The sequence below is a fragment of the Anolis carolinensis genome, chromosome 3, assembly GCF_035594765.1.
Source record: "Anolis carolinensis isolate JA03-04 chromosome 3, rAnoCar3.1.pri, whole genome shotgun sequence".
In the NCBI taxonomy this organism is placed as follows: Eukaryota; Metazoa; Chordata; class Lepidosauria; order Squamata; family Dactyloidae; genus Anolis; species Anolis carolinensis.
In genome coordinates, this window is record NC_085843.1 from 124,033,300 (window position 1) to 124,048,418 (window position 15,119).

The window sequence follows — 15,119 nt, forward strand, 5'->3', positions numbered from 1 at the left end:
CTGGACGACCTAATGCATGCACTGGTATCCCAAAGGTTGGACTTCTGCAATACGTTTTATATTGGGCTCCCTTTGTACGAAATTTGGAAACTCCAGCCGATTCAAAATACAGCAGCCAGATTGGTTACATGAACATCCAGGAGTGACTATATTACACCTATCCAAAAGTCATTCCACTGGGTGTCAATTAGTTTCTAGGCAAAGTACAAGGTGATGGTTTTGACCTTTAAAACCTTACATGGCTTGGGTCCAGGTTACCTACAGGGTCACCCTCTCCTGTACAATCCACCCTAAACACAGGTCTTCTGAGGGGAGTCTGTTCCAGTCTGCAAGAACCTGACTGGCGACCATCACCCAGAGCGGTCAAAATTTAAAACCCATCTGAAGACTTATCTATTTTGGCAGGCCTACCCAACTAATTTTAATCATGTTTTTAAAACTTGTGTCGTGTGCTTTAATCTTTGTTCTGTATTTTTAATATGCATTTTATAGAAAAATGTTTTAATATGTGTATTTTATTCAATGTTTACAATGATTATGTGTTTTGACTATGTCGTATCCTGCCTCAAGCCAAAAGGAGAGGCGAGAAAGAAATAAAAGCATTATTATTGTTGTTGTTGTTATTATCATAATAATTTCAGTAATTGTAGGAAAAGTCCTGAAATACATTACTACGATTAATGCTATATTCAGAAGGATGGTGGCAGACTAAGAGATGATCGAAGAACTAATGCCTCTATATACCAGTTACAAGAGTAGAAGCTTCTACATACATCAAGTTGATCACTTCGCAAAACTGATAGAAGACCAGCCTCTCTCCTCTACATCCTTACATTAATTTACTAGGCTCAGGATAGAGGCAAAACCTGAATAAATCTTACACTACCTCAGCTTCCATGTGTTCTTATTGCATTCTTGATTTAAAAAAACAATCAGCACTATTGTTTCTGAAGCCATCTTTTAGCACTAGAATGCTCTTGAAGCCTTGCGAGTACACCAACACCCATTTCAGAAGAGAGAGACACAGATATTGAAGAAGAAAAAAATTACTTGCAACATCTTTTTCTGGGTCATTCTCTCTTCCCATTCTTTTTCATCATCATCTTCTGAGCTGCATTGCAAAAGTAAAAGTAGTAAATGGCTAAGGATCAATGCATTCACAATTAAAGGGAACATCTTTCTTCTACCTTTTCTAATTCATGCATCCTAACAGAAACCAACCTATTTTTCTTGTCATCTTGTAAGGAAGGTAACACATAAATATCATCTACTTCTTCTCTTCTTACTTCTGAAAGGCTAGGGAACTCAGCAGTGCTGGAAAAAAATATATAAATATCATTAGCAAAAAATACAGATTGCAAGTAAGAATTGTGCAACTAAACACAGATGGAATGCTCTTGCCTCTTGCCTGCTAAAGCAGTTTTGATAGCTTGCCGTTTCAGGAAAGTTCTCAAAAGTTTTTCTGTTGTTTTCTTGGAGTCAGTGGCTGCAACCTCTTTTCGTTGTCTTCGCTTGGCCTGAAAAAACATGTAGAAAAGGCCACTGAATGGTATATGATAACATTATTTTAATATGTTTGATACTTGGATAACATATTCTCAGGTAACAATACTTCAAATTACTTTTCTTTTTAGAAATTGGTTATATTGAGAAATTATGAGTCTATAAACTATTAACGATACAGGATTTACAAAAGTGAGGCAGAGAGCTCATGAAATGCCATTTATGTATCAGAAGAAGAACCTAGCAAAAACCACCTCTGAGCATCCTTTGCATGAGAAAACCTTAGGACATTCATGATCAAATATCAACAGGTGACTGAAGAAAGGAATCTATCTACCTATCCACCCATGCATGCATTCACCCATCTATCTATCCATCCACCTATGGATGTAATAAAATAATAATAATAATAATAATAATAATAATAATAATAATAATAATAATAATAACTATGTGGCCCAAATGATTCATTGGAACTTATGCTTCAAGTACCACCTCCCAGCAGCAAAGAACTGGTGGGATCACAAACCTGCAAAAGTATTGGAAAATTAGCACACAAAGATACTGTGGGACTTCTGAACCCAGACTAACAAAGTTCTGGAACACAACACACCAGACATCACAGTTGTGAAAAAGAAAAAGGTTTGGATCATTGATGTTGCCATCCCAGGTGACAGTCGCATTGACGAAAAACAACAGGAAAAACTCAGTCGCTCTCAGGACCTCAAGATTGAACTTCAAAAACCCTTCTTTTCTGCCATTCTGATATAACTAATTAACTAGTATGATCTAATTCATTTAGTAAACTGTCATTCTAATTCTCTAAGGCCGCAGTCCTGCTCTCTCAAAAGTATTTATATCTGGTATATATGTATACAATTGCAGTCTACCGTAAGTTGCAAAAAAAAAAAACCCTGTACAATTCTATGCTTAGCAAGGTCACACAAAGAACATACCAAGGTCTGCCTCTTCAAAAGTGGTGCTTCTCCATCAAAAACGAAAACGGGTCGAATGCGAAAGAACAATAGTTTGCAAAGTCGATGAAATAAAGTGAGGAGATGAGCATTGGGCACTGAATTTCCACGGCGGTCCCTTACTCCTTTAACAGCTTGGTTCAACCAAATGCTGATATCTTATGAAAGCCCTCATAGGAAAACAAATGGAGAACCCAATAGTCACAAACAAGGAATACATCACAAGCACACCATTCATTTGTGTCTGTTGCTTACATTGTCTATTATTTCACAAAATGAGATCCTACCCATGAAAGCACTCTTATTTTAAGGTAGGAATCTTGCAATTCTCCTGATATTGTTGGACTCTGATTCCCATCAGTCTGAATAGTGAAGAATGGTGAGAACAGCCATTATTTAACATTTGGAAGACCACAGGTGCTCTGCCAGACAGTGATATCAGGACTACTTCTTATGCCTTGTTAAGGATAGATCTACCCCCCCCCCCCCCGCCCTTAACCCAATTCCCTGGACATGCTAAAACCTTGCTCCAGGATAAGAAACCAAGAAACTCTTTACAGCTTCAGAGAGAGATATGGGAGACAGGGAGATAAATAACTCTTCCTAGCACAACAGAGGACATAGCACCGTGCCATTGCCTTTCAAAAATTAAATACCATTCCAATTTTAGACTGAAAGAAAGAGCTTTACCTTTTAAAATCTGTATTTTTTTAAAAAATTAGCATATATGAAAAAGGCTTCCAAATCAGAAATGTTAGTTCGATGAAATCTATTAATTTCCCCTACCAAACCTAAAAATCACGCTCTACAAGATCAAAGGCTGACATACTGCAGCATTCTGTTACTTACAGGAAACAGATGTTGGCACTAAGTTAAATGCTTCCAGTGGATGCTTAGGCAGAGTGTTGGCACCAAAATGAGTCTGTGTTCTGCCACTCTGCTCATGGATTAGGGTTTTTTTTTTTCTGCCAGCAGGTTCTGTGAGAAATGCTATTAGCAAGCTCAATTGACAGTGTTAGTAATGAACTATACTAACATGTGGCGCTCAGGTCCAAGGCATTGTATTCTTCCATAAGAGCAGATCAAGATTGTGTTATCTGTCTTAGGGTGCATCAACACTACATAATTAATTCAGCTTGACACCATTTGAACTGCCATGGGCCAATGCTATGGAATGCTGGGAGATTAGTTAGGTGCGGCACTAAAAGTATTTGACAGAGAAGGTTAAAGGCATTATAAAATGACAACTCCATGTATTCCATAGCATTGAGCCCTGACAGTTAAGGGGTATCAAACTGCATCAATCGTACAGTGTAGATGTATCCTTAATTTCTGGAAGTCACGTTGAGTCCCAGGATTGGGACACAGGTAAATACAATTGTTAGTAGCAACATGATAAAATAGCCAGATATTCATACAGTTAAATCTCATTATTAAGGATACCAACAGCAAGGATTTTCCCTTCCAGTGTTTCTGGGTTTATCGGTCTTCCAGAGCACTCCAGTAACTTCCAAAGCCCTTGAACTCCCATCTTATACTAAGGAATATAAAGGACGGTGAATCTGTTGGATGCAACAAAAATATTGGAAGGTCAAACATAAACGAACTTTATCGGAAACAAAACATGTGCATAGCATTCATATGCAGTTACTTATTTTATTCATTATTATCTATTTTACTCTATTTTTGTTCATTATTTATATATGTCACGACCCAGGCTACAGAGCACCAATAACCATGCGCAGAGACCAGATTCTATCTAATATCTTTATTAAGGAAATATATAAAGTTAATAAAAGCAAATGTAAAAGTTAGTCCAGAAGCAGACCTTTCAGGAAAGGTCAAAATTAGTCCAAGGAAACAATGTCCAATATGAAATATTAAGGTCCAAAGTTGTAATCCAATAACCGAAACACTCACTTTGCCAGGCAAAGTGAGGGGAGATGACAAGGTCCTTTAGTCCATGAACTTGAGCAAGGCTAGGAAATAACTTGATACTTGAAACAAGGCTTGAAACGTGGAACAAGGTAACGAGGAACAAGAACAAGGTCCGTGGAATAACTTGGTAAAATCCGTGAAACAAGGCAAGGTTTAGTCCTGGGAAACAAGGCAAGGTCCGTAGGTAAACAAAGGCTGGGAAACAGGAGCGAAGGCTGGAAACAAGGACAAGGCTTGAGCAGGAACGAGGCTTGAAACGGAGCGCGCTGTCCAGACACAACTCGCTCCGGAGGCTGACGAATTGACTCCGCGAAGTTACTTCGCGGGTAAAACACCTATATAGAGTCTAACTTTCCCGCCGAAGCAGTTCTCTGGGAACCAGAAACGAAAGCTAAACTCTGAGACCAGATGTTTGACTCCTTAAAGATTCTCACGAAAAGCAGACTTAATTGGCTACATTCTTAGCTGCTATTCTAGCACTCCTGCGCGAAGCTGCTTCCAAACCCCTCTGTTGTTTACAAAACTCATGGCGAGAGAACACGGGAGATGTAGGCTCAGGGTTTGTTTGACATACTTCTGGGACACAACTTTCTTGCAGGTGCAAGGTTCCCAGATCTGCCTGGGAAAGATCTGGCTGAGAAGATTCCAGTTCTGACTGGGAAGGTAAAAAACCCAAGTTTTCTTCTTCATCGGGCATTACAATGTCATGAGCAGGACTACAAGGCCCATGAGTCATCACACTATCCCCCTCCTCAAGGCCCCTCCCAAACTGGGACTCTCTCCCCGAGGCGCGAGGTCGCGGCTTGGCGGGATAGGTTTGATGAAAGCGACGGGTTAGATCAGGAGCATGGACTGTGGAGGCGTCTTCCCAAGAGCGTTCCTCAGGGCCAAAACCCACCCAGTCAATGAGATATTGTAGGCGGCGGCGGTGAAAGCGAGAATCCAAAATGTCCTCAACCTCGAACTCCTCCTCCCCATTCATCAAAACAGGAGGGGGGGCCGGTTGGTCTGTATCAGGACGCACACCATCCGCCGGAAGGAGCAGGGAGCGGTGAAACACTGGGTGAATGCGCATTGAACGCGGAAGTTGGAGTTTGAAAGTCACGGGGTTTAATTGCGCCACCACTGGATAGGGACCAATGAAACGGGCATCTAACTTCCGGCAAGGGCGATGGGAGGGCAAAAAGCGAGTGGACAGAAAAACCCGATCTCCTACCTTGATTTCGGGGCCCGGTTGGCGATGTTTGTCCGCGTGACGTTTATAGTCCTCCTTGGCTTGGTCTAGTTGTTGGAGCAAAAGTTGTTGCACCGCTGTGAGTTCCTGCAGCCAATCCTCTGCTGCGGGAACTTCTGAAGTTTCAATGACAGGGGGAAAGAAACGTGGATGGAAGCCGTAGTTTGCAAAGAACGGCGTTTCTTTTGTAGAAGCTTGAACTCCATTGTTGTAGGCAAACTCTGACAGTGGTAACAGAGAAGCCCAATTGTCCTGTTGGTAGTTTACATAACAGCGAAGATACTGTTCCAAAGTGGCATTGGTGCGCTCCGTTTGCCCATCTGTTTGGGGATGATGAGCTGAAGATAAACGAGAGTCTATGCCCAATAGTTTTTGTAGTGCCTTCCAGAAACGAGAGGTGAATTGAGATCCACGGTCTGTGACCAAACTCTTGGGCAATCCATGTAGTCTGAAAACATGTTGAAGGAATAGATCTGCAGTCTCTTTGGCCGTGGGGAGGCCTTCACAGGGAATGAAATGGGCTAACTTGGTGAAAAGGTCCACCACCACTAGGATCGTGGTGAATCCACAGGAAGGTGGTAGGTCAGTGATGAAATCCGCAGAAATTATTTCCCATGGGCGAGATGGGGTAGGAAGGGGGTGTAGAAGCCCTGAGGGCTTCTCCCTTCTTATCTTGGAGCGCTGGCATACTGGGCAGGTGTTGACATATTTTTCCACATCTTTGCGGATCTTGGGCCACCAGAAATCTCTTAGGATCAGATGCATGGTTTTAAATAGTCCGAAATGCCCTGCTGGTTTGCAGTCATGACACAGACGAAGTGCTTTTTCCCTGCCCGGTCCGGGTGGGATATAAACATGATTTCTATAGCAAAGCAGTCCATCTTTAAGCGAAAAGGGAAAATGCAGACCTTGACGAAGTTGGTCCTGCGCCCAGGCATCTGCTTGCTGACTAGCCCTGATTTCTTGAGCACAGATGGGTCCTGGAGTAGAGGGAGTTGAATCAATGGGAGTGGATTTGGTGTTCCCCACTGTGAGCGTGGCAAAGTTCTCGGGTTGTAGTAGTTGGGATTCAAAGGTCTCCTTGCGTCCTGCAGCGTATTCCGGTTTACGTGACAGGGCGTCAGCTTGCTTGGTTTGGGCTGGGGTCACATAATGAATCTGGAAGTTGAAACGTTCAAAGAATAAAGCCCAACGTTGCTGCCTCTGATTTAGCTTGCGGGCAGTTCTTAGATGTTCTAGATTCCGATGATCAGTGTGGACTTCAATGGGAAATTTGGCCCCTTCTAGCCAATGTCTCCAAGTTTCAAAAGCTGCCTTTATGGCTAATAGTTCCTTTTCCCAAATGGTATAGTTCCTCTCTGGTGCGGTTAGTTGACGAGAATAATAGGCACAAGGATGAAGGTGATCTCCCACCGGTTGTAGGAGCACAGCCCCAATTGCCACATCAGAGGCGTCCGCTTGCACCACAAAAAGGGTTTCAGGATCTGGATGCTGAAGGATTGGCTGGGACGTGAATAATTTCTTTAGTTGCTGAAACCCTTTCTCTGCTTGATCAGTCCAGCGGAAGGGCTGTTTTCCACGGATGCAGCTAGTGATTGGGTCTGACCAGCGGGCAAAATCTGGAATGAACTTGCGGTAATAGTTCGCGAACCCCAAGAATCGCTGTACCTCCTTCTTGTTAGTTGGCGCCCGCCATTCCAATACTGCTGAAACCTTGGCTGGATCCATGGAGAGCCCTAGAGGCGAGATACGGTATCCAAGGAAATCTACCTCTTGTAGATCAAAAGCGCATTTTTCCAGCTTGGCATAAAGTCCATGATCCCGCAATCGTTGTAACACCATTTTGACGTGGTTCTCATGTTCTGATTATGATCTAGAAAACACCAAAAAATCGTCCAGGTAGATTATCAAGAACCTATCTAGATAGTCCTGAAAAATGTCATTGACAAAATGCTGGAACGTTGCGGGAGCTCCGCATAATCCATAATTCATAACTCGGGACTCGAATAATCCGAATTTAGTCTGGAAGGCGGTCTTCCACTCGTCCCCTTCTCTGATGCGAACTAGATTATAAGCCCCCCGTAGGTCCAGCTTGGTGTAGACCTTGGCTCCTCGAAGTCGGTCTAATAGATCCGAGATTAAGGGCAGGGGATAGCTGTTCCGCTTAGTGATATTGTTCAATGCTCTGTAGTCCACCACCAAGCGTAATTCCCCTGACTTCTTCTTCACAAACATCACTGGGGAGGCGGCTGGGGATTGAGAGGGTCTGATGAATCCCTTGCGAAGGTTTGTCTCTATGAATTCCCTGAGAGCTTCTTGCTCTGGTTCAGTCAGGGAGTAGAGATGCCCTCGCGGGATCGGGGCCCCCTCCACCAAGTCAATGGCACAGTCATAAGGCCTATGTGGGGGTAATTTTTCGGCTTCTTTTTCATTGAATACATCCCAATACTCGGAGTACTTCTTTGGCAAGGTGATAATGGGCTCGGTGTCTGTGGCGTGGCAGACCTTGGCTACGAGGCAATGGTTTTGGCAGTACTTTGAAGCAAACTGCAGTTCTCTGTTGGACCAGGAGATGCTTGGGTCGTGAAGTGTCAGCCATGGAATCCCCAAAATCACAGGGAAATGGGGAACCTCAGTAACAAAGAAGGAAATCTCTTCCATATGTTCCCTTATCCACATCCTGGTGGGTTCCGACCACTGGCTTACGGGGCCCGTCTTGAGAGGACGGCCATCGATGGCTTGCACCACACGGGCATTCTTGAAGTCATGATATTGTAATCCCAGAGAGTCGGCATACTCTCTATCAATGAAATTGTTGGTAGCTCCTGAGTCTATCATGGCGTGGATCATGACGGGTCCCTTTTTTGCTGACCATAAGGTGACCACTAGAAGGAACAGGACCCCGGTTGGCGGCTCTTGAATGGGTTTCTTGACCGGGTTGGCGAGCCTCTCTACGCCCGGTCGTTGGCTTCCCCCGCCGGCTGTGTGCCAGCCGCCTCAGACGCCTTCGTCTCCGTGGAGGACGCCGCCGCAAGACGGGCGGCGGGCTTCCCTTTGGCTGGGCACTCTCTGGCGAAGTGGCCCCCATTCCCGCAATACCAACAGAGATTTAGGCGTTGGCGGCGGGCCTTCTCGGCGGCGTCTAATCTGGGACGCACATTGCCCAACTGCATCGGCACCTCCTCGCTCCCTCTGGGGTATGGGGATGGTGGTGGGGGTCTCCACACTGGGCGCGGCTGAACGCTGGCGGGAGCGGGGGGTTTTGCCCCAGCTCTACCGCTCTGGCCTCGTACCCACTGTTTCCTGTTGGCAATCATGACTTCAGCCCGTAAACATTGATCGATGAGTGCTTCAAGCGTTTGGGGAGGATCCACCTTGGAGATTTCCTCCAGCATTTCAATGTTGAGACCCTCCCGAAATTGTCCTCTGAGGGCAACATCGTTCCAGCCGGTGTTGTGGGCCAGCACTCGGAACTCGGCTATGTACTGAGACATGGGTCTGTCTCCTTGGAAGAGGCGGCGGAGTTTGTGCCCGGCTGCCTCCAAATTGTCCTCGATTCCCCAGGTCGCCTTAAGGTGGTCCAAGAAATGTTGCGCTGACCTTAGATGTGGGGAGGCTTGGTCGAACAGAGCCGTCGCCCAGTTAGCCGCTGGCCCGTCTAGGAGACTGTAAATCCACGCCACCTTGATGTCTTCCTGGGGAAACTCGGCATCACGGGCCTCTAGATAAGCTTGACATTGGCGACGGAAAACATGAACCTTAGAAGCTTCTCCAGTAAACTTGGTTGGCAACGCCATGGCCGGAAGACGGATTCCGCGTTCCTTCAAACCCTTTATTTCCCCATCCTGTGCATTGAGCTTATCACGGATTCGGTCCACCTCATCCTTGTCGATGGTGTAGGTAATCGGCTGGCCGCCCGGCACGGTTCCGGTAGACATTCTGGCCTTGGTTAATTGGTGCTTATGGGTGGCGGAGTCAAACTGTCACGACCCAGGCTACAGAGCACCAATAACCATGCGCAGAGACCAGATTCTATCTAATATCTTTATTAAGGAAATATATAAAGTTAATAAAAGCAAATGTAAAAGTTAGTCCAGAAGCAGACCTTTCAGGAAAGGTCAAAATTAGTCCAAGGAAACAATGTCCAATATGAAATATTAAGGTCCAAAGTTGTAATCCAATAACCGAAACACTCACTTTGCCAGGCAAAGTGAGGGGAGATGACAAGGTCCTTTAGTCCATGAACTTGAGCAAGGCTAGGAAATAACTTGATACTTGAAACAAGGCTTGAAACGTGGAACAAGGTAACGAGGAACAAGAACAAGGTCCGTGGAATAACTTGGTAAAATCCGTGAAACAAGGCAAGGTTTAGTCCTGGGAAACAAGGCAAGGTCCGTAGGTAAACAAAGGCTGGGAAACAGGAGCGAAGGCTGGAAACAAGGACAAGGCTTGAGCAGGAACGAGGCTTGAAACGGAGCGCGCTGTCCAGACACAACTCGCTCCGGAGGCTGACGAATTGACTCCGCGAAGTTACTTCGCGGGTAAAACACCTATATAGAGTCTAACTTTCCCGCCGAAGCAGTTCTCTGGGAACCAGAAACGAAAGCTAAACTCTGAGACCAGATGTTTGACTCCTTAAAGATTCTCACGAAAAGCAGACTTAATTGGCTACATTCTTAGCTGCTATTCTAGCACTCCTGCGCGAAGCTGCTTCCAAACCCCTCTGTTGTTTACAAAACTCATGGCGAGAGAACACGGGAGATGTAGGCTCAGGGTTTGTTTGACATACTTCTGGGACACAACTTTCTTGCAGGTGCAAGGTTCCCAGATCTGCCTGGGAAAGATCTGGCTGAGAAGATTCCAGTTCTGACTGGGAAGGTAAAAAACCCAAGTTTTCTTCTTCATCGGGCATTACAATGTCATGAGCAGGACTACAAGGCCCATGAGTCATCACAATATATTTTATTTTACTCTTTATTATCTATTATCTCCTAATATGCTGAGCACTCCAATGATTATAAATATCTTATTATATAAATCTTAAATGTTATATCTTATTATATAAATAGGACCTGAATAGCAAAAAGCTTTGATAGTGACACTAAAGACAAACTTTTAATTTTCAGAAAAAATTACAAACAGAAAACCTCCATGTTTAACCTATTAAATTGTGAAAGGAGTGGCAGCTAAGAGAAAAAAAAGGGTATGCCCAATCTCAGCGCTATTTCAGTTCCAAGCAAGCTTGTTATCACATAGTTGTGTGAAGAGATATGCACCTCTGAGTACTTGCATGGTGTCTTTTACTAATGAAAAACAGGACATTGTTCTCTTCCATTATTTATGTTCTAGAATGCGAATTGAAGGAGGGAAAGAGATTCCACCTAAACATTAGGAAATTACTTAGGCAGAGTGTTGGCACCAAAATGAGTCTGTGTTCTTACCAACTTTCTGATGGTAAGAGCTGTTTAATAGTGAAATATGCTGCCTCGGAGTGTGGGGGAGGGCTGGATGGCCATCTGTTGGAGGTGCTTTGATTCTAAGTCTCTGCATGGCAGAAAGGGGTTGGACCAGGTGGCCCTTGTGATCTCTTCCAACTGTAATATCCAAAATATCTCACCACCTTTTTCTTCACCATCCCCCTATCTTTTGTTAATGGCCAATTTAATGTATCTTTAATCATGTGACAATTGTGTAATGTCTCACTGTAAAGGTGTATTTTGTCCACTTGACTTCCTATTTCCTACCTTACCGGCAGCAGCAGCCACATTCTCAAAAGCAGCAAAACCAAACCAAAATCAAAAATATAAAAAGAAATCTGCCAGCCAATCTTAAACAAGACAGACTTTCACATGGGCTGGGAGACACAGCCACATCATGACAGCTTTTTAGAATAGATTAGAAAAGAATAGCTTTATTCGTCATTGTGCTATTGCACAATGAAATTACATGCCTTCCCCCACACACCACAAAACAGCACACCCATCCCTCCAAACACCCACCATCACAACCCCAATGCCACATCAAGGTGAAAACATAGAGTTCAACACAGCCACAACTCTAAGATAAAAACTATCCTTCAGTCTGTTTGCCCTTGTCTTTGTCATCCTGTACCATCTCCCAGATGGCAATAATTTAAAAAAAGAATATCCCCATTCTTCTCTATTTAAAATAGCCTCTGCTTAAAAGCCTCCAAAGGAGCCTCCACCACACTCCGGGGCAGGGAGTTCCACTGCTGAACAGCTCACACAGTGAGGAAGTTCTTCTTGATGTTCAGGTGGAATCTCCTTTCTTGTAGTTTGAAGCCATTGTTATGCATCCAAGTCTCCAGATCAGCAGAAAACAAGCTTGCTCCCTCCTCCTTATGACTTCCCCTCACATATTTATGCACGGCCCTCATCATGTCTCCTCTCAGCCTTCTCTTCTGCAGGCTAAACATGCCCAGCTCTTTAACCCACTCCTCATAGAGCTTGTTCGCCAGACCCTTGATCATTTTAGTCACCTTCCTCTGGACACATTCCAGCTTGTCGACATCTCCCTTCAGAATTCGATATTCAGTATTCCAGGTGTGGTCTGACCAACGTAGAATTCGGGCCCCACTCTTGCAAGTGTATTTACACTGTAGGATTAATGTAGTTTGATACTACTTGAACTGCCTGGCCCAGTACTATGGAATCATTGAATGTGCAGTTTCATAGAATCATAGAGTTGGAAGAGATCACATAGACCATCCTGTTTAACCCGCTGCCATGCAGGAAAAGCACAAAGCACCCCCGACAGATGGCCACGCAGCCTCTGCTTAAAAGCCTCCCAAGAAGGAGCCTCCCTCCCTCACACTCCACTGATGAAAGAGTTTGAAGGAACAGCACTCGTTGTCAGCGAAAGCTAAGACCTTGTAAAACCACAACTTCCATGATTCCAAAGCATCCAGCGAAGGCAGCTGGAGTCAAACTGCATCAAGTCTTCAGTGGCAAGGGATATTCAACCTGTACCGTCTTTTATTGCCACACGAGGCTCTACAAAACTTTCGGCCATTTCTGTTTAGCGTGAGATGGGATAGTGAGGCTACCGCGGGGCCTGGGGAAGGAATTGGTTGGCGTAATGAATAAGAGAAGAAACCCGCTTTCTGGGAAGTGGAGGAAGGAAAGGAAGGAGGGAGAGCTGAGCCAATTAAAGGACGGCCGAGAATCGCAATCTCCCCTTACCAATCTTCTGATGTTGCCGGCACTGTGATATGACGTCAGCGCTGCGCTCGTTCAGGCGGTGGGATCCCACTGCCTGCTGGGAAACGTAGTTCCCGCACGGCGTCGCCATTGCTCCACTCGCCTCTTGCTTGGAGGCTTAAGGAAGAGCAGGGCTCCAGAAGCACGTCCCTCTCGCTTCATTGGCTGAACAGTATCCAATCACAGCGCTGCTCTCTAAAAGCGGAAGTCCCCTATTCCCAGATATTGCCATGAACTTGTCGAAAGCTTTCATGGCTGGAATCACTGAGTTGTTGTGAGTTTTCCGAGCTCTATGGCCATATTCCAGAAGCATTCTCTCCTGACGTTTCGCCCACATCTATAGCAGGCATGGTCAGAGGTTGTGAAGTCTGTTGGAAACTAAGCAAGTGAGGTTTATATATCTGGAATAATGTCCAGGGTGGGAGGAAGAACTCTTGTCTGTTGGAGGCAAGAGAAAATTTTGTAATTGATTACCTTGACTAGCATTGAATATCCTTTCAGCTTCAAGGTCTCGCTGCTTCCTGCCTGGAGGAATCCTTTGTTGGGAGGTGATTAGCTGGCCCTGATTGTTTCCTGTCAGGAATTCCCGTTTTCTGTCTGCTGTTCTTTATTTACTGTCCTGATTGTAGAGTTTTTTTAATCTGCAACGCCATTAAATGCTAATCAAGGTGATCAATTGCAACATTCACACTTGCCTCAGGCAGACAAGAGTTGTTTCTCCCACCCTGAACATTCCACAAATATTTAAACCCCACTTGCCTAGTTTCCAACAGACCTCACAACCTCTGAGAATGCCTGCCATAGATGTGGGTGACACATGCTTCTAGAACATGGCCATACAGCCCGGAAAATGCACAGCAACCCAATGTCAAAACTGCATGAATTCTAGTGTAGAATTTCAGCCTCCGAGGCACTGAAAGACCCCTTTGCATGCATTGTTTGGCGTGGAGGCCCACCAAACTTCCACACTCCCCAGTGACAGATACATAAGAGTTGCTGCTTTTTGGCACAGAAATAGGATATAAACCGGTCACCATGTATTCTGACCAGTTTTAACCTGACAAAGATTTTTTTTTTTTTTTACAATAAGTTACCTCGTAAGTACACTTTTGGATGACTTCAATATTATAAACTGGGGGGAAGGGTCTTTCCTCAACCCAAAACATGCCCTAGTTAGTGCATGGAGGTGATTTCGCCATTTCCTCCCTTTAGGTCCTTACTATAAAACAGCACAAGGACGGCCCAGAAATAACCATGAAATTATCTTCATACACTAGCTGAAGGTATTTAGGGGCAAAACAAAATGTTGGGGTTTTTTTGCTTTGGCATCTTCATGTGATCCCCGTGGATGTATTTTTCCTACCCCATTAATAGAGCATATTGCTAAATATGTTTTTCAGCCTGCATTCAAAAAATTGATATTTTTGAATGCAGGTTTAAAAGTGTATCATAGCAATATAGACCCCTTCCACACAGCTGTATAAAATTGACATTGAACTGGATTATATCGCAGTGCGGACTGTAATAACCCAATTGAAAGCAGATATTGTGGATTATCTGCCTTGATATTCTGGGTTATATGACTGTGTGGAAGGGCTCATACTTAGTTCATGTTTGATTTCTCAAGATGCGTTGGGACAGGGCAAAAGGTAGTCTTTTAGCTTCTATATAATCCATTATTGCAAGACATCTAATATGTATCACTTAAATCATGCATAGCTCTCAAAGTTAAATGTCACTTCTCAAGGTTAGCAACATAATTAGTACACTCTTTTTGTTCAGTATTCATTTTCACAACAGATATTTTAAAAATGTGATATTGCTTTTTCTTGCAGCTATGACCGAAGTTGTGCACAGCATACAATTGTGTACCTGCCAAGATACAGAATAATTTCCCTTAGCAATGAAAGATGTAACATGGACAAATCTCATTTCCTATTCTTGAACAAAACCTTACCTTTACTATTTCTCCATCCTTGAGAAGATATACTGGAGAGGTAAAGATGCAGCATATCCCCCAGAGTGAAAACAGTAAATTCAAGTAAATACATTTGAGCAGTTCAAGCACTTTCATTTCAGCAAGATCCCTTTATGTCTACTTGGTTCCTTATACGGCTAAGAAAAAAGGCATGCCGTATTAAATTTCCATATTAGAATCCATCTGTGTAAACCAAATACACTAAAAGTATATGAACAATTTTGCTTTTTCCCCCAATCTTTCTTAGAACATATACAAACTAGAATATTTTT

The 15,119-nt window shown here is 44.0% G+C and overlaps 1 protein-coding gene across 3 annotated transcripts in view; it reads right to left on the minus strand.

Annotated features, from left to right (window-relative positions):
* The window catches only part of ercc5 (ERCC excision repair 5, endonuclease), a 34,704-nt gene extending 21,714 nt beyond the window's left edge, over nt 1-12,990 (minus strand). The window contains exons 1-6 of one of the 3 annotated variants that reach the window (XM_062975461.1): nt 12,852-12,990; nt 3,921-4,039; nt 2,460-2,635; nt 1,402-1,517; nt 1,222-1,314; nt 1,051-1,111 (exon numbers count right to left, since the gene is read on the minus strand). In XM_062975461.1, the coding sequence (XP_062831531.1) occupies nt 1,051-1,111; nt 1,222-1,314; nt 1,402-1,517; nt 2,460-2,635; nt 3,921-4,008 (534 nt within the window). In that variant the 5' untranslated portion in view covers nt 4,009-4,039; nt 12,852-12,990. Of the gene's footprint in view, nt 1-1,050; nt 1,112-1,221; nt 1,315-1,401; nt 1,518-2,459; nt 2,636-3,920; nt 4,040-12,148; nt 12,507-12,538; nt 12,559-12,851 lie in introns of those variants that run through there. The other 2 variants (XM_062975463.1, XM_062975462.1) reach the window with 2 other exon arrangements.
* Nucleotides 12,991-15,119: the final 2,129 nt, after the last annotated feature.